This window comes from Sabethes cyaneus, chromosome 2 (genome assembly GCF_943734655.1).
Source record: "Sabethes cyaneus chromosome 2, idSabCyanKW18_F2, whole genome shotgun sequence".
In the NCBI taxonomy this organism is placed as follows: Eukaryota; Metazoa; Arthropoda; class Insecta; order Diptera; family Culicidae; genus Sabethes; species Sabethes cyaneus.
In genome coordinates, this window is record NC_071354.1 from 234,198,000 (window position 1) to 234,218,438 (window position 20,439).

At 37.7% G+C, this 20,439-nt stretch overlaps 1 protein-coding gene across 7 annotated transcripts in view; it reads right to left on the reverse strand.

Moving 5' to 3' along the window:
* The window catches only part of LOC128738452 (uncharacterized), a 223,529-nt gene that overhangs the window by 89,670 nt on the left and 113,420 nt on the right, over window positions 1-20,439 (reverse strand). For all 7 annotated transcript variants that reach the window (XM_053833591.1, XM_053833589.1, XM_053833590.1 and 4 more), the window contains one exon: window positions 10,303-10,491. In XM_053833591.1, the coding sequence (XP_053689566.1) occupies window positions 10,303-10,407 (105 nt within the window). In that variant the 5' untranslated portion in view covers window positions 10,408-10,491. The remainder of the gene's footprint in view (window positions 1-10,302; window positions 10,492-20,439) is intronic.

Here is a 20,439-nt window from a genome sequence, read left to right on the forward strand (position 1 = left end):
GGAAAGAGAGTGGGAGAGATAAAGAAAGAGAGATGAAAAAAGAAAGTGAGTAAGATAAGGAAAGTGAGAGATACGGAAAAAGAGTAACAAAGAAAGAGAACTTCGAATCACTCGTACTAAAAATTCAACTTTAAATTCATGGTTGAATTAATGTGAAATTAGATTTGGAATTGGACCTGAAATTGGACATGGAATTGAACTCAAAGTTAGACTCCAAATGGAACTTGAAGGATATTTTAAACTGGACATGAAATTTAAAACTGATTTAGAACTAATTTGTCATTGCTTCGCTACTTGAAATAAGACCTACAACTGGATTTTAAGTTGAAGTTGAAACAGGTCTTTCAATGGCACTTGAAATGGGTCATGAAATAGTGCTCGAAATAGGACTTAACGCTCTAACGGGTAAGACCGTCTAGAGACGGCCTTCGCTTTTGGAGCTACAGAGCCGCATACGAAATTTGTTTTTGATTGGCAGTATGCAAAATGTGTTCAGAACAGATTTCTTGACATTTTGATACTAATATCATAACATTCTGACCATGCATTCAAAAGTTATCATTTTTCAATAACAAAAATTCCAAAAAATTCCGAAAATAATTAATGCGCGAATATTCCCTTTTTTACTTTTGAAGGAAAAGGACATCTAGAACAAAATGATTGACCTAAACAATTTTTCTATGAGTAAATCTCATGCATTATTTTAATTTTGTAATATATCTGAATTGAAAAAATATCTGGGCAGAGTGTTAGACATGAAAAAAGAAAAGGAGAAATTGGACTTTTTCTTACCTGGCGCTCCTCCAGATAATTATTTTTGCATGAAAATCAGAACGTAAGGTTTTTTTGTGTGTACTTTCATGATAAAATAGTCATTAGCTTGATCGCATCGTTTTTAGGGTGTTGCCCGTTAGAGGGTTAAATCTTTTATTTGAAATTGGACTAAGTTAGACTTGGAATTGATCGATGTTAAGCACGGGCGTTTGTCCAGAGCTTTTTAAGCACAAACATGTTTTGTAGAATCACCCCTGGGCACGCCAATGGTGTCAAGTGAGACCGAAGTGACAAAATTGTGATTTCGATAAAAAAGAATTTACAGTTTGCTGCTCTATGTTGTTGGCAGCTGTTACAAGGGACATGAAATGGGACAAAAATGGGACATGAGATGAAAATAGTAGTGAGTTTGAGTAGTGCGTAGCGAGAAGTGAGTAGTGAATACAGAAGAGAAGGGCACTCTGCGTGACTGGATGGAAGATTCGCTGCGAAAGCAGTTTAAGCAATTTGCCGTCTCAACATCAAAGGATACTCAGAAGTCGGCAGCGATCTTGATACGATAGCAGCTTCAGTGGATCCTCCCAAGGCAAATAACGAGGCGCGTAGCAGATGAATTTCTTCAGCACCATTTCTATTCTGTTGCACCAATTGGCGGGAAATGTGCACCAAACCACGGTATGCAGTTTCAAGAATCGATCTCACAAGACACATTCCAGCGTTACGGGACACCATTCTAGTGGAAGATATTCTAGGCATCCTCTAGGCATTCTAGTGGAAGAAAAAGTGCTCTTTAAACAACCATTTTACAAGATAATTGCTAACGAAAATGGTGAAATAGGAGGCGATACCCACGCTAAAAATGGGTGGTAATTGTGTCTCGTAACGCAGAAATGTGTCACAAGAGAACAATAAAGCGATTAACCTTTCGTTACTCGCGCCAACTTTTGTAACACGGATACTCGCGCGTTGTATTTTGTACAACACTCTTTATCTCGGAATATCTCGGAGTCATGGCTATATAGAAAGTTACTGTCTTCAGCAAAGTTAATCAGTAGGTTAAGACCTTTCGTTTGGGGGATACAATTTCATAAGTTTGTCACTAGGTGGCGCCAAAAGCCGCTGTAAATTGGACATCTTACAATTGCGGTCATATCCCTACTAACACAGTTGTTACAAACCAGTTGTGGCAACCGATTTATGACTAATTTTAGTCATAAATAGGTTTCTACAACCATAAGTACGAAAATTGTGCTGCTTGGGATACAAGTTGCTGCATTCGGAAAGATCCTTTTATCGTTCCCAAATGATGTAGCATTCTATTGAATAAAGTTCTCATGTTATCATGTTTTCTTAGATATTTTTCACATAAAACATCTCGTCACATAAAGTATGATAACATTTCTGCTGTTGGCAGAAAGTATGGCATCTGTGGTTAGAAAGCAGGACTGATGTGGTGTTTTGATTTACTTGGGCAGACTATTTAGAAAGTTTTTTGCACAGTGATGATACATAGTGTGAAAATTGGATATTTCCGTTCATCAGCCTAATATTTTAGGTCTACTAAAACATTTTCTGAAAACAGGATCTTACAAATAAACAGATTCCGTAGATAGAACACATTCAGAAAACTAGCCCGTATACTACCGCCGTGAAGTCACGAAATTATGAACTTTTGCACACCTGCGGAATGACCATCAACTGCTGAATAGCTTTGCTGTATACAGAAACTATTTTCCCTTATGAAGAAATAAGAGAAAACTCCAGTAGGGACCAAGTGCGGTATCCCTCACACGCCGCTTACATCGTTTCTGCGATTTCGGTTTATGCTCATCTATTTTGCTGAACAGTTTAAAGCATTAATGTATTGAATAATTATGTGATTTTGTTCATAATAAGTTTATTGAAGAACAGATTTTGGTTTGACATCGATCTGTTACTTTAAACCAAAATGGCATCCAAAAATCTACAAGTATTGTGCAAAATACAACAGCGCGAGTAACGGAAGGTTAAGGCTAAAGGACGTAGAAATTCGTGAAACTCGTCTAAACTAACTAACTAACGTGGTAACTTTAAAGATTTTAGTACCGTCAGCATAAACCAATCGACAGCCAAGCGGAAACAAAGGCAAAACGTCATTTAAAAGAATCGAATAAATGAAGCGGGCCCAAGGTGCCGCCTTGCGGGACTCCAGATCGACTGGAGAAGCAGTTGGGGACAGTAGACCCTATTTTGGCACATACATTTCGTTTCCTCCAGTAACATTTAAACGGGTAGATAGCTTCCGTAGAAATACCCGGTCGCTTCACCTAGGTATATACGAACGAAAGCAGTCTTCAGGTCTGGATAGATAGCATCGTACAGTGGTCCAGAATAGCAAAAAGCGGACATTAGCAATTTGGGTAAAAAATGCGTAATTTTCAACTGCTGGAATTGGTTTAATGATTTGAAAACCGGACGGAAAAGATGAAAACCGACTGAAAGTCTGACTGTAAACAAAAAAAAGCTTAAATTTATAAAAAGAAGAAAACTTTTTCCAAATTAAATTCTACTTTTCATATTCAATCTCGACAGATACGTATTTCGCCTACAACTTACAGGCTTCAACAGTGTCTTCACTGCTCCAAAAACTTCAGTCAACAAAACGAAGCTAATTTCAGGGTAACAATAATATCAGTTCTGTCTCAAAATTTTGGAAGTATTGTATCGATTTACTCTTACTTATTTGCTGTTCTTTTGTTGGTTTTGGTCAAGTATTCTGATTTGTATATCTTTGTTCGCTCTTAGTAATTACTCAGTAATTAGTTTGACTCAGTATCAGTGATAGAATTATCTTTCGATTCAGGTCTAGTTTTGCTTAATTTTAAATAAATTTCGTCTCAATTTGGATTTATTTTTAATCATTTTTTTCCCAATACACAGTGGTCCAAACAGCGAAAAAAGTGCGTTAAAAGTGAGATACGAAATTTATTTTCTCGAATATTCGAGATGCAGGTTTAGTACATTCGACAAAGTTGTAGTAAATATCAATACAAAGAACTTTTTCAAAGACCCCATACCTGTATCTCTTTATGGAAATTGTCTATGAAGCGTTATTCATGGACAAACCCTTTAAAACAGTTTTTAAACCCTGAGTTATTCTGGTCAACTTTTACGTGTTCATAGTGTTCTAGAAATTTGCTTATCTTGCTAAAATCAACGTTTTTGTAGAACATTATAATACGTGATTTTCTGAAGTTTTGGAGATATTGAGCTTTTTTGATGAAAAATAGTACTACTTTGAGCTTAAATATTTCCCAAAGTGGCAAATGGTGGTAGATCAAACAACTCCATGAAGAGATACAGGTATGATGTCTTTGACAAAGTTGTTTACATTGATATTTACTACAACTTTGCCGAAAGTACCAAACCTGTATCTCTAATGTACGAGAAAATAAATTTCGTATTTCACTTTTAAGGGAATTAATCACCCAAAGACTTCTCTCGCAAGAAGGGGCTTGTTATACCAAGAAATGTTCCTAAAGACACTATATGCGAAAAACTTCACGGTTTGGCGCAATATCACACGGTCACGTATTTCGCTGATTGGACCACTGTGCAATACCGTAAATACACTTTAGTTTTACATATTATGGCAATTTAAATTCTCAAAAATAATTTATACCAGAAAAAAGAGGGAAAGAAAAGAAGAGAGTTTGAGAGAAAAGGAGAGAAGGCCAGAATGGGAGCGAGAAGGAAAGAGAACAAGGAAACGAGCGACAAGGAAGAGAGAGAAGATAAAAGAGAGAAAAAGAAAGAGAGAAGAAAAGAGAGAGAAGAGACCAGAGAAACTGAATGAGAGACGTCGTAAAGAAAGAGAGTTATAGAGATACGGAAAGAGAGGTGAGGAAAAAGAGAAACAAGGAAAGAAAGAAAGAAAGAGAGAGAGAGTTTGAGAAAGATCGGATTTTAAATTGCAGTTAAAATTGGAATTCGAACCGTTCGTTCTTTGAATTAAACTTTTAATTCATGGTTGATCTGTGCTAGAAATTGGTTTGAAATTAGACTTGAAATTGGACATGAAATTGAACTCAAAGTTGGACTTAAAATGGGACTTAAAGAGCATTTGAAACTGGACATAACATTAGACCTGATTTAGAACTATTTTTTTCTCTTTAGTAAGGACTCTTTAATCGGGTTTATTTATTTAGAACTAATTTGTACTCGCCTTACTCTTTGGAATTAGTCTTACAACTGGTTTTTAAGTTGAAGTTGAAAAAGGATTTTAAATGGCACTTGAAATCGGACTTAAAACTTATATTTGAAATTGGATTTGAAATTAGACTTGGAATTGGTCGGTGTTAAGTCAGACCGAAGTGACAAAATTGTGATTTCAAGAAAAATGAATTTAAAGTTTGCTGCTCTATGTTGTTGGTAGCTGTTGCATGGGACATGAAATAAAACTTGAAATGGGACAAAAATGGGTCATGAAATGGGAGTAGAAATAGGAAATGAAATTGGACTTGAAATGAGACCTGAAATAGGACACCCAGCACATCACGAGGAATCAGTTTGTTTTATATATACGTGTCCCAGTATGTTCCAGCCTAATTATATCAATCAGACGCCATTCTTAAATTAAATATTATGACGTCTTGCAGTCTCAGTGAATAATTGTTAAATACCGTCTGCGTAAATGGTAGGGTTGTTGGTTTAAATACTGTAAAATCAATTACCATTGTGGATTCCCCATTTCCATTATTGTAACTTTTTAATGCAAAATATTGACCATTTTGAATTTTAAAATATTCAATTTATGCAGTACGCCTGAATTGATGCAATATACTGCTCATACACATGAAATGTTCTCAGCATTGCCAGCCTGTAACCAACGATTCGAGCGAATTACTTACGTCCATGTTCGTGTCGTTCTCTAAATTCATTCATTCTCGATAGTGAATGAAATCAAATGTGAATCACTCATTCATTTTAAACTGCGCACAACGGCAAGCGAAATTACAATAAACGTAAACATTACTACAAAGTTTTAATTAGTTTACTTCAGCCAGTTTTTAGTGGATTTTAAAAAGCAGGCAGTTTAAAATACTAAACTTTAAGATCTAAAATATCAATCAAGAGCAAGAAAATTTACTGACAGTTTAGTCGAGCAATCATTCCGCACTGCAATTCATGAGTGAATTGTTTTGAAAGATGGGAAACTGAAAAACACATACACTGTCAGCAGTTCAGTAGTCATGCCTATGGGCTGGGAGATAAAAGAATACTACCAGGGGTAAAACTGTATGCGCTGAAATGAAATTACAATTTATTTTTGAAATTACCATTTATTTTTCAAAACTTATGTAATGACTGAATTTGATGATTTTTGTGTCAAATGAAAGGGGTTGAAAGGGCCAAAGTCAATAAGTGATATTATAAGACTTATTAAATCAATAAGTCATATATTATACCAAAGTCAGAAATCTTTTATAATTGCGAAAACATTGAAAATATTCAGTTTTTCGTATTTTCATGGTGTTCATGGACTAATAAGGCTCGAGTCTTTGTATTTTGTTTCTGAAAACATGACCGTTTTTCGTCAAATACAAGGAAACGGCCAATGCACCTGACTGTATTACAACGAACAGGAAAATAATTTCCCAACAGGAGGTCAAGTTATTTGCAGCGCTCTGCAAAAATTTCAATTACTATGAACTGGTCTTGAGCGTCAATAATAAATCTTCAATTTATTTCAGTAAATAAAAAACTAATAAAAGACGCCAATGACGATCTCGATTCGCTTGTTGACTTACCGTTGACTATTTTCCGGTTTATTTTGCACAAACAGTATTTTTCATTACGTACATTAGTTCGGTCCGAATCGGAAAGCGACAGGAACTTAATGGTGTTTACATAATTTGTTTACTAACAAAACCTCGGGTAAAAACAGGTAAAAACGGAAATTAAGCGAAGCGAAACCCCACAAGGAAAGGGAGAGGAAAACACCGCGATTCGCAGCAAAGCACCCAGACGTCTCATCATAATTTGATTTTTTTTCGTTTTTGGTATTTTCTACCCAAACTTTTGGGGCATTTCGATACCTCCCGCTCTCGAATTTAATGATCCCTTTGAGAGCGCAAAAAAAAAATGAACGGCAAAATAGTGTGGTTTTGTCTGGCCAAATTACTCCGACGAATGGTTCGCAAGTGGTTGGCCGTTTAGCCAAACCATGGTTAACTGACATGGATTTTTTTTCACCAAACACCATCAATTTTGTGAAATCCATATTGGTACGTTGGTTTCTGGTTCGTGGGAAGGTTTTCAGCATGGAAAATTATCGCAATAACGACCCAAACGACTCGGCAGCCACGGAGAAAATTGGCTGACGGTAAATACTTCCTTTTCTGGAATGTGGATGGATTGGATTGGAATGGAGAGTGGCGTAATTTAAAAGCTTATGAACTCCGTAGATATTAATTGAAGTTATTTCGCGCTTTTACTATCGCCGGACGGTCATTATCATGTTGATCACGGACGGGCAAAAGCAAATTAGATTGTGCTAGCGAAATGTACTGCAGGGAAGAGGACGAAAGTAGAAAGTTTTTACTGCAGTTCAATTTTAAAAATGTGTAAAAAATTAATAACAATATAAAAAATTAGTTAGTGATGCAATATTATGTTTAGTAAATGACTGATGTAATGTACCTAGCAATAAAGATAATTCAGTGGTGATAACGATGTCATGAACTCAAAGCGGCACGCTTCAGTTTGTTGCTAAATTGCAGCCTTGATGGACGTGTGCTTTTTAGCTCTGTTATTACATTAGACGTTGAGCTTCAAGAGCAGCGATTATATTTCCGATTAGATCTAGCGCTTTACGAGGGACAACAAGCAACTGCTTCGGTCTGTTTTGTACGTTGAATCATAATGATAGAGATTTGCAAATTATTACGATTTAACTTGGCTTGCTAATATTATATTGCATCAGACTGCGAAAAAAAGGTATCACTTTCACATGCACCACAGAAGCAAGCGGCTCCCAGAGCGTATCCGAAGGGGAAAGGAAACACATTTAATTGAATCTAAATCGTGTACAGGATGGGTGGAGTTCGGCCACGATATCGACTTATTGGCTTTCCGGCCTGGTCTGGTCTGGTCTAGTCTGGCATGGCCTGGCCGGGCGGGCGCTTTGGTTTCATAACTAAATCGATCTGAAAGCGACAGATTTCGTGTAGCTATAAATAGTCTGTACGATGCGATTGCTCGCTTTCACATGGCTGCCCACCCGGTGCTTATAGGTACCACTACCAAACAGGCGTTCCCTTTCGCCCAACACGCTAAGCCGCCCATTTCCTTGCGGATTACTTTCTATAAAATGCAGTTGGCTCGGTTGCGTTTTTTTTCCTGTTGGCAAATAGTGCCGGAAGATGGGCTCATTTAGTCGGATTGAGAAAGCTGTTTAATCAAATTAAATTTCTTCAATTCAGGATATTCAATGTAAAATTATCTCCCATAAAACAATTTATCGGTCAAGCCTTCGACTCATCGTGACCTAAAAAATCAATCAAGTAATAATTTATAGACGCAGTTTTGTGATTGTGCGACAAATCTGCCATCGATTTTGTTCGCAAAATGCCGGGTCCCATTAGTCTGGCTTTGACACAAAAAAAAGCTTGAAAATCCCAAGCACACATACACACATGCAGAAGTGGGCTCTTCTTACGTACGTACCATGCTACTGGCAACTGCGTCGTCACTGCATAATTTTTCTAGTTCCTCAAAATCAATCTCATTTTGGCATCCATCCATAGTTTCCGAGTTTCGGCTGCAGAAGGACCTAGCGCTGGGTCCCTGCTGGTTGTGCGGAATGGCGATGCGGTTTAATCTTACTCATGCAAACTGTGCACTTTTTCAACCAGAATAGTTTTCAAAATGTCACTACAATTGTGCTATGTACTACACTCGCGTGGGGGGGGGGGTTTGATTTTCGTTCAAGGATTCTAGACGTTGCTCATGGTCAGACGAGGGAGGACACTTCTCTTCTCTTCAGATAAATCAATTTTTCTGTTCAATTTTAAATGAGATCAAATTTACTTATTATCAACCTTGCAACTGTTCAAAAACGATTTCACACAAACAGAAAAGCGAAACCGAACTTTCTGCAGTGAATTTTCTCAAGTTTAAGGACAATTTTTCCAACTTTTCTACGGAGAGAAAATTTTCCTCCATTCAAGTAATCACACACGCACGACACTCGACACACAATTGCTGCAGGACTATCAATTTTCGCCAAAGTCGTTTGTGTGCTCGTCTCGTCCCCGCGATGATGTCTCGGTGTTGGTAGCATTGATCCTGGAAGCGTTCTCGGGCATGGTTGGACAGAGGCCGACAGGGACGAACTTGGGAAATGTTTTCCCCAACCCAGCTAGCATCCAGCGGACCGGTTGGGTGGCCTAGATGGGGTTCTGTGTGCACGGTCTGCACTGGAATGTATGTTTTGAAAGTCGGCGCATGCGCTCGTCGGTCGGAAAAGTGTGGAACATTTTCCAAGGATACAAGGAATGCTTGAGACGGAAAACTCAAAGCGATGCCATCTAGTTGTGAGCGGAATTTCGGCATTTGACAACATTGTAGCAGTTTGTAAGCAAACTTATACAATTTAAAAGCTCGGAACATTACGGATGTTTATTCAAAGATGGTGGGAATGACAACATAACTTCAAAGTCACACATTACAATCGGAGCTGAAATTATTCCAGCAATTATTTCATAAGCTCCGCACTTTTAGTGAAAACTGTAATGGTACCTACCACACTAAAACCATTTTTAATTTCCACCGAAAATTGCGCTTAAAAGTTAGCCCCATCAACCGCGTAAGCGAAACTCCAATCAAAGCGCGGTAAAGCTTTGACCCACTACTGCTACTGAGACTGGCCGGCCGACTTTGCTTATGACTAGTGTGTGGCCTTGTACCGACTTGGGTGCAAAATTGCGCTGGCTGGCTGGCCGGCTGGCGACGTTTATGCGGGCAGTAAATTCGTGTGAGGAACTTTAACCAAACCAAGAGAGAAGCAATAAATTTTCAATTGGCTTTCATCTCCGCTGCACGGTCCACGGTCCACGGTCGGCACGAACGGGGGTTGGTCGGTCACATTCTCGGCACCTTGCAGCACACAGGTGCGATCGATGACCGTGAGCCAGCTGGGATTCGGTTTTTGCGGTTTCCTTTTATTCATAATGAACCAATTATTCGAGTGGCGAATTTTTCCCACACCCACTTTGCACGTACTGAAGTAAGCGCACGGTCTGTGTTTTGGGCTAATGGGGGGAAATTTAATTTCCAGTTTGTCAGGTGAGCAACCGGCTCACCTACCCTAGCTAACTATTTACGTTGATGAAGCGGTTGCGAAGCGGGGTCGATCGTTTTGATCGAACCGCTTGTCCTCTGCAGGCCAGGTCAGGCCAAGCCAGGCCGGCACGCTTGGCCGAATGGTGCAAAAATAAAAAAAAATGGTGATTGGAAAATGGAGCCTCATTACTGTGTTGCACTTACCACATTGATGTATATGATGTCATCTTCGTTGCAGATGGCCAGATAGGGGGAGCTTCCAAATTCATTCAGTCCAGAAACCGGCTGCTTGGAGGCGCACTTTCCCATAGGAAGCGGACGCCCTTTTCTACCGGGCTAGCGGGCGTCGCTGGGAGCGTGCTAGTGCGGCGGGCATTTACGGGTGGTGGAGATCTGAAAATATTAGAAGAATATGGGGTTAATAACTAACAATCATAAGTAAAAATTAGAGAGGTTCTGTTATAGACACGACCGCCATATTTATTGTAAGCCTGCGTTAAGCAGGTTTTTGTTTGAAAAACTACTTTAGAAATCGTAGTTAATTGACTTCAAAAATATAACTAAATTTTAAAAAGTGATCAGAATTCCTGCTTTTGGAATTCCGAGGATTCTAATTTCATAGTGGAAGCCATTCTTTACCGAGTTATCCCGGTGATTCCAATTGTTTCAACTGCATCCTGGCACTTTAAGCAAGGAATTCTGAACTAATCTTCTGCATAATAACACACAATTCCTATTCGAGGAATCCCAGAGACTCTAGGAGTCGAGAAATCACGGAGAAAATGGCACCAAAGAAGATTTCATCTAAATTTTTAAAGCGAAACAAAACTAATTTATTCTTTATTTGCAACTGTACTGACAATAATCAAACGGACTTCTGTGCTAGCACAAGAAATCAGAAATGGTACGACATTTGACCTGAAAGTTGTGGGTTCATGTCCCACCAGCTTAGTCAATTATGTTGTTTTATTTTCGTTCTTCACAAAAATACATTTACCACCCCTTAGAAAAGTATATTGATTTGTTTGAAAAAGTGCTTCAATTTTGATCAATGACTTTGCATACGATTTATTGTTTTTCAGCAAGTTAAAGTATATATTTTCTCTGTCATTCATGCATATTTATAGCTAGAGTGCATATTTAATAAATTATGCAATATTTTATTATGAAAATATGCAACACTAGCTAAGTGCCCGACCTTATCCACGGTCTTTTTGTTTCCCAGTGATTTGTATATGTATTATCGATCTGGAAAATTGCATAATTTAAGACAAACTTTGAGAGGAAAATCCATTGAAAAATGTGTTATATTTTGATAAAAAATTTTATAACTCATTAAATATGCGTTTTCATGAAAAATAGTTTTCAAAAAAAATGTGTATTTTAGCATACTGAGTAACTTTGTGGAACATTTGAAAGCAATAAAAAATTGTGTGCAAAGTTATTGAGCATAATTGATTTTTAAGCGCTCCTTTTTGGCACATTATTTCGCAATCGGTAAGAGATAGATAGTTAATATATTCAGCAAAATTGCTTATTTTAGTATGCTTTGCAACTTTTTGAAGAATTTTTTTTTCGAAATAATAAAAAACAAAAGTTCGTATCACCCTAATAGGTGAATTGACGATCACCCTAATAGTGCAGAAAGATGCGCTATATTTTATTATTAAACTTCTTCAACGACGCTATGCCTCAAAAATAACGCATTCTTGCGTTATAGCAAACTATTGTAATTTTGGTGGTTTCATTAGGGTGATAAAATTTTGCGTTCAAAAAGGTATGGTGTCTTCAGCAAAGTTGTAGAACACATTAAAATAAGCAACTTTGTTAAATACTGTAACTCTCTATCTCTTTCGCTTAACGAGCTTAACATTTTTTTATCAAAAATGACACATTTTTCAATTGATTTTTCTGAGATTCCTTTGGAGATCTCCCGATTTTTTTTATAGGTAAAATATAGTACTTTCACCTAATGGTTGTCTGGTTTGCGCGAAGCTGCCCGAAATTTTTTGGATATTGCATTTTTTTTTAATTCAGGCCATTACAAATATTTTATAAAGTTTTTGTTGTCCTTCCGGTGTTGGGCCACTGAAGGGGGGAGCGAAAGAAAAACAAAGATTTTTTTATACGAGCAAAAAAAAATATAGATTTTAGGCATTTTTACTTAAAGTTTAAACGTGAAAACCAAATCTATTCTTGCTTTTAATATATACCTTATTATTTTCCATCTACAAATCTACAAAAAAAAAAGACAAAAACGAAAGAAAAAATTTTGGGCGATTTTCGGAAATTCCATCGTTTGAATTTCCATTTCTGTTTCGTGCTAGAAGCATTAACTCAACTCGTACACTCGAGTTTTTCAGGCTGTAGAACCCACATACAATTTATTTTATGAAAAAAAAAATTAACTTATATCCTACAAATTATTTTTTTGCCCCCCGATTTTTCAGGCCAATTTCCAAGTTGCAATGGTCTTATTTAATAACTTATTAAATATGCGTCCTAGCGACAAATAGTCTTCAGTGAAAATGTGTATTTTAGCATACTAAATAACTTTGCAGAACGCTCGAAAGCAGTAAAAAAATTGTTGCCAAGTTATTGAGCATAATTGATTTTTAAGCGCTCCTTTTTAATAATTCATTATATTTCGCAACCGGTAAGAGATAGATAGTTAATGTATTCAGCAAAGTTGCTTATTTTAGTATATTCTGCAACTTTTTGAAGAAAGCAAATTTTTTAGAAATTATTAAAAAAAAACAAAAGTTCGTATCACCCTAATAGGTGAATTCACGGTTACTCTAATAGTGCAGAAAGATGCGCTATATTTTACTATTAAACTTTCCCGAAAAATTACGCATATTTTACCCATTTGCTAATGTCCACGTTTTTTCAAAATTTGACTACTGGTCATTGGACGGTTCAGCGCACACCGGCAAACGAACGAGTACGGCCTAAGAATTGTCGACTTCGCCGCCTCCTAGAACATAACCATACGGAGTACCTTTTGTCAGCATCGGTACACCTGGAGATCACCCAACCAGACGGAATCACAAATCGACCACGTTATGATGGATTACTTTCAGACAATCGACATTATGATTAAAATTAAAAGCGGGAGTGGAACGTATTAAAATGGACCCGGACAAGTTGATCAGCTGTTTGCTGATTGATGGGGATTTGGGATTTGAAACGACAACTGGAGGAGAGAAAAGATAGGGTTATTTGCCCTATCTATAACAAAGACGATAAGCTGGATTGTGAGAACTACCGAGCGATCACTATCCTGAATGCCGCCTGAAAAGTGCTGTCCCAAGTCATCTCCCATCGACTGTTGCCAATAGCCAATAGATTCGTGGGAAGTTATCAGGCCGGTTCTCCATGGAGGGTCGGTCTACAATGGACCAAATCTTCACCCGGCGGCAGATCCTTCAGAGTCTCCACGCATCACTGTAGACTGTAGAAGATTAGTACACCAGACTAAAACGAGCAGCAAAGAAGATTGGGTTAAAGATTAATACGTCTAAAACGAACAGGGCCCTGCGAGTCTGCGTACAAAATGCACATTGTACAAAACGTTAATAAGACCGGGCATGAAACGTGGACATTGCTAGGAGAAGACCTACGAGCACTCAGAGTTATCGAACGGCGGGTGCTAAGAACCATATTTGGCGGCTTGCAAGAGAACGGTGTTTGGAGGCGAAGAATGAACCACGAGTTCGCGCGTCTCTACGGCTATACTCTCCAATCCAACCACTAGTCAAGAGTCCTGATCTGGGTAATATAGAATTCAGTCTGAAGGAAGAAAGGGTAATGAGGGGCCCGAGAATAAATCCATGCTAAGCCCGCTTGACGTCAAATGGCCTGATTCTACTAACATTCGAACCCACGACCACTCGTTTGTCCAAACAGACTCGGTAACCTTGCGGTATTTGATCTTTAAAACAAATACTGGTCACTAATTTATGCTGATATGAATCAATCAATCAAACAGGCGAGATTTAAATTGCCATTTTCTGTAAATTTCCATTTATTGTATGAAAAAAATTAGAGGGGTTGTGTACAAGGCACGGCCGCATAGTTGACGCAGGACTACGCAAGTCTCTTTGTAGCGATAGTAGCATATATCCATGCATGTATACATGTTACATGCAGCATATGTAGGGTTTGTTGGTACTGCAGGTTGAGAAAAATTGACTATTTTTAAAAGAATGTTAATAGCGCCTTAAATATCTCGTCAATGTCAAACACTATTCACTGTATGTATTTTTCACACTATCTGTATGTATTTTAATGATATCAAAAAATTATTATGTTAAAATGGTTTTACTGTGCTGCAGGTTGAGAAATTCAAATTTTTGCTAGTTGATAATTTTTTTTAGATCGTTTTATTGATTTTCATGATTGAAGGCTACTAAGTAAGTTAAAGTGGTTTGCAAAATGTTTTGTGCCTTACACTGCCTTATACTAAGTTGACGGTCAAATAAACATTGGCATCGCTGCAGATCCCTTTTGCATTGTCTGGTCCATCATTTTCGAAAGAAATTAATCGAAATGTAATGCTTGACTATTGAATAGTAAAGAATTGCAGGTAACTAATTGACGCAAAGCATCGGATTCTGGGATAAAAGAGTCGCTGATATTCCTCGCTTTTGAGAATTGCTGCGTTACTTCACATGCACAAATATCCGTTCAGCCGTGTTTCCTTGTGAGATAACAGTTCTGAACAAATTCTTGAAGTATTTTTGCGACTGTGAAAGTTAAAGAGATTTTTAATCCTGTTCGCACTTACAAGAAAACTCATGCCGAAATATTAAAATTTGCGTAAAAAGAAAAGCAAAAATACTTGCTTCACTTTTTTTTCTCACGCAAAAACCAATCAAATATGTAACTTCGCAGTCGCGAATGTGGATACAATCTGGCAAAAGGAAAGGATTACCTTTCACTTTTCTATGACGTTTCACCTTTAGGACTTCAATCTGGACTAGATTCAATGTTTAAAGATACACTGGGTTAAAAAAAAAGGGGTGGTTTTATACTGTAACAAAACTGTTTGTTTCAGGACATCAAGCTGGGCAAGGTTTGTCGCGGTCCTAAGAAACCTTGTTAGAACGAGAAGACTTTATCACTCTTTCTGGCATACTTCCCAAGCACAGATATTAAATTAGTATAAGTCTGAACGTCATAATGAATCGTCGACTTGTTGTTTTTTTTTTCTAAACGTAAAATAATCGAAATCACACTAAACAGATGGTGTCTTCTGTCGTTTCTGCCTGTGGAGCAATGCGGTCACCTTGAAACTTTTCATGAATTAGTCTAATTTTCGTCTAATTAGTCTAAAGACTTGAAGGGCTCCGTAGCCGCAAGGTTACCGAGTCTGCTTTGACAAGCGAGTGGTCGTGGGTTGGAATCTTAGTAGAATCAAGCCATTCGATGTCAAGTGACTTTAGCATGGGTTTATTCTCAGGCCCCTAATTTACCCTTCCTTCATGCTGAATTCTAAATTTACCCTCTGAAGCCTCATGATAGTGCAAATGCCCCTCCTATAGTTAAGTGTACTGGTCAGAGGTACGAATGAGTCCTCGCCAGGGACGGCTATAATATGGTATAGTACTGGTAGCGAGGAATTAGTGAGTAAAGTAGATTAAGCTCTGAAGGGTAAACCCCAATACACGCAAGCACTCATAAAATTTAATAAGCATATCGCTCACTCAATAGCGATTATAGCAAAAAGAAATGCTGCGCAGGTCATACAGCAAACACCCAGGCGATAACACAATAGATCAACTATACTGGTCGCAGTGATGAGTGCACACATGGAAAAAAAAGACTAATAAGAGATTGAAGAAGAATGTTATAATAGAAATCACATAATTGCTACATCTGTTATGAGGCGATCGTTATCTAAACCATGAAAATCCATTCATAATTGGCTGAGCTATTAGCGTTCAAAATCTTTCATATTTTCGTGGTGCTCACACTTTTGGATTTTTTGGAACGACAACCTATCCAAAACCTTGCCGTAAGACGTAGCCCTACACTCTTAAATAATTCTACCTGTAAATTGGTCGGATTTAGTTAAAGTTAGGTTGAAACTACTCAAAATGCCCTTAAAGTGTACAAACTCAGATTTTGAGTAGTTTTTCAACCAAAAAATTGGTAGTAGGAACTTAAAATTGCGTTATTTGTCATAGAGAATAATTCAATTATCGGTAGCAAGTAGCCAAAATTGGTTGAAATTTGTACCCAAAGTTTGAGTTTGTACACTTTAAGGGCATTTTGAGTAGTTTCAACCTGGCTTTAACTAAATCCGACCTATTTACAGGTAGAATCATTTAAGAGTGTACGTCAAAAAACAACTTGTTCACGTGGGTATTTTGTATACCTCCTCTCCCTTCCGTGAATACGCTTGGACCTTTTCGTAACCCTTCCACAACACTAAACTGTCTACGGGTATGTGAATGGCTCCTAATGGATTAGTGAGCAGCTAGAAGTTATAAATGAGAAATGAAAAATGAGCAATGAGCAATGAGCAATGAGTAATGAGAAATGAGAAATGAGAAATGAGAAATGAAAAATGAGAAATGAGAAATGAGAAATGAGAAATGAGAAATGAGAAATGAGAAATGAGAAATGAGAAATGAGAAATGAGAAATGAGAAATGAGAAATGAGAAATGAGAAACGAGAAATGAGAAATAAAATCGAACCAAATTTTGCATGCGAGCCGCGTTCGTTATGCCTGAAATATATAGGCCTTGCATTCGTACGCTTCGAATCCCGTCCCCAGCTAGATCACATTTTGAAGAGCTCTGTAAAGTTTCTCGTTTGTAACTATTGAGGTCGTGGAACACGTTATTATTTCTTAACAGCTAAATTGTTCGGAAAGGCGTGCAAAATTCAATCTTTCGTACGGACCACCTGTATACATTTCCATTAGTCCATAGTCATCCATAGTCATGTTTTCGTTGTTAGAATCCAAGCATTTGCGTTAATGAAACGTTGAATCATGGCTACGTTTTGTTTAAATACCACCAAATAAATATTTTAACTTTCTTGTATCAGAACATGTACAAACTCAATGCGGCCTGAACAATTTCTATTAATTTCACGCTAAAAACACAGCTGCTTATTGCCAATATAATCACATATGTTAAAAAAATATTTTTTCTATATTTTTTAATATTTATTTTTTGTTCTCTGTCAGGCGTTTTTTTTAATTTATGGAAGTCTTAACCCTCTAACGGGTAAGACCGTCTGTAGACGGCCTTCGCTTTTGGAGCTACAGAGCCACATACGAAATTTTTCTTGAATTGACAATAGAAAAAATATGCTCAGAACAGATTTCCTGACGTGTTGATACTAATATCACAGCATTCTGACCATGCGTTCAAAAGTTATCATCTTTCAAAAACAAGAATTCCGAAAAATTTGGAAAAAAATTATGGTGCGAATATTCCCTTTTTTACGTTTAAAGAAAAAGGACATCTAGAACAAAATGTTCGATCTCAAATTTTTCCTATGTGTAGTTTACATGCTTTTTTTCAATTTTGTGATATACTTGAACTAAAAAAATATTTGGGTAGAGCGTTAGGCATGAAAAACTAAAAAGAGAAACTGGACTATTTCATACCTAGCGGTCCTCCAGATAAATATTTTCCCATGAAAATCAACACTCTAGCTTCTTTTGAGTGTACTTTCATGATAAAGTAATCATCTGCTCGATCGCATCGTTTTTACGATGTTGCCCGTTAGAGGGTTAACGTATGAAGCGAAAAGTGAAAAAAATAATTTACATGGACTTCGAAAAACATTGACTATGGCAATTGGAACTTGAATTCACAACTCTTGACTGTCGGTTAAATGTGTTTCCGTTACATCACCGCGTCTGTCTACTTTACATCTACATTTATGATTTTACCCTACTAGCACAGTTGTTATTAACTAGTTCTGGTAACCGACTAATGACTAAATTAGGTCATAAATAGGTTGCAGCAACCAGAAATGACAAAAATGTGCTACTTGGGTAGCGTTCCTTTCTAAAATGGTACATAGTTTTTCAGACACGAATCAGCGCAGAATTTTTCTGTAAATTTAGTTTTATTTTTCGCCTTGATATGCTATTGCATCAACATACAAAGCTAAAATCTTTAATGCGTATTCCATCCATCCATCCATTTAAAGATAATCCATTGTCCTTAAAAAAGTGTCAGCAAAGCCAAATGGAAATATCAATTCGGGTTTATTTTATGGTGAGCTTTATGGCTGCAATATGAAATCATTTAGTTGATCCAACGCAGCTAGCATCAAATCGTACTTTAACGTGTGAAAATAATCATAAATATCTGTTTACAAATTCAAACATCAGTTGAATCAATGGCTTCATTGTGATCTGTAATTAAAGCTGACGTTGTCGGGCCCTCCTTTGTATTTCGTTCAAATCAGAGTATCCCCCTAAACCTGGTGAAGCTTGCAAGTCAGAGGATAAATACGTATCAGTAGGTATATCAAATAAACCGTGTCCAATTAGAAGCAAAAGCGTCATCGTTCTCTATTTACAGATTTTACTAAGACGCCCCGTAGAGGAACATTAGCGGCTTTTCATCACTAATGCGATGGAAGACGACGCTCTTGGGTATTCTGCGAGCAAAATTTCACATATGATTTTACACCTCTTCTTCTCGATGAACTCGTAATATCTGTCTGTTTTAATTATGAATCATTTGGTGTGAATTAGATATATTTTTCGAAAATATCCATACTACTAACGGTCCCATAAATCTGTCAATATTCTTCAATTGGTGATTATAGTCAATCAATTAATTTTTCTTCTCTATTTCGCGATTAAAGATTACAACTTATCTGATGGATGACTGCGGCTCGTACGGGGGCGCGGAAACACTGCTTCTCGGGTGGCAAAGTGCGAAACCGACTCACCGACCGACACTGTGATTGATGTGCAGTTGCTTGCTTTCGCCACCGCCGTCGCCGCCGTCGTCTGTCGGTGGGTGGGTGGATGGCTGACGGTGGTTGTTGGTTGCTTCACAGTCTGAACTTTTCCACCGACGCCTTTTACAACTCACAGCACAGACGAGAATATTGATTATCGATTCGGGGCGTTTCGTGTATACATAAATGCGGGATCATGCAATAATTAAATTCAATTATCGCCCATAAAGATTGAATGAGTATCACTTTTATTATTTTAGCTTGATTATGTTGTGAATTAATATATTGACTGGGGCGCATATGAGGCGGACGGTTCAAAGCCACCCGGCCCCGGCCGGCAGCAGCTTCGGGTATCCGCACACCTGTTTGAGCCCGCGTACGACTCCGTGATAAAGGCGGCTGCGAAGCGAAGCATGTAGGCCGTTGTTTATCGGGCATGTGTGATTAAATTAATTCTTTTCATTTCCAATTTGCTCGGTTGTTTGGCCCAGTGTAAGCATAATTGAAACCTTTTAAAGGAGGCTGCAAATTGACTTAATTAATTCAAATGATATAGGTAGTGATAGACATCCGTAAATGGTCTTTAATTATAATTCATAATTACCATTTCAATCCGATTTGCTTCGCAAGAAACCGCTCTTATGGTGGAAGCTTAGCTAAACTGAAAACGAGCTGAAAGGGAAATTGGATAAAAAGCTGCCGAAGGCTGATGCACAGCGTTGCATAATAGTTGGTAAGAAATTAGAGAAATTATTTAAACACGCACCCACTTTTTTATATTATTTCCAATTATATATCTCATCACAAAACAAATTTAAATTGATTAGATGATTGAAAATTGAAATTTATGAATAATATCTAGATACTAAAATATAGATTCTGCTTATTTTAAAAATGTTGCACAGTTTTATCTCTAACACACATACCGCTTCTAAATAAAAGGCGACTTTTTTGTCCTTATTTACTCTCGGCTCCGTTCAGCGTAAACATTTATGTGGTTTCAAGTAAACCAATTGAAAATGAAAAAAGAAAACGCTCTCGACTATATCCACATTGTAGAAAACTCGTCGACAGGAGCTCATATATTCCACAACAGTATGAAAACGTACCTTCCCGGAACCGCAAGGTTGGCTACAATTCATACTATCCGTCCCCGGGGTACAGTAAACAGGAAACAAAGTTGTCACCCAATATAGAAGAGAAACAGACAACCGAAACCCATTCCCGGTGCGTGCAAGGTGGAACCCTTCAGCACGGAACATACAAAGTTGGTGGCGAGAGTCAAATCATCCGCACGAAATTGGCACCCTTTGCCAAATGGCGAAAACTTTTCCTCCCTGCCGGCTCAGCAGCCCTTCGTAGGGCGCACAAAGTATTCCCGTTTTCCACATTCTCGG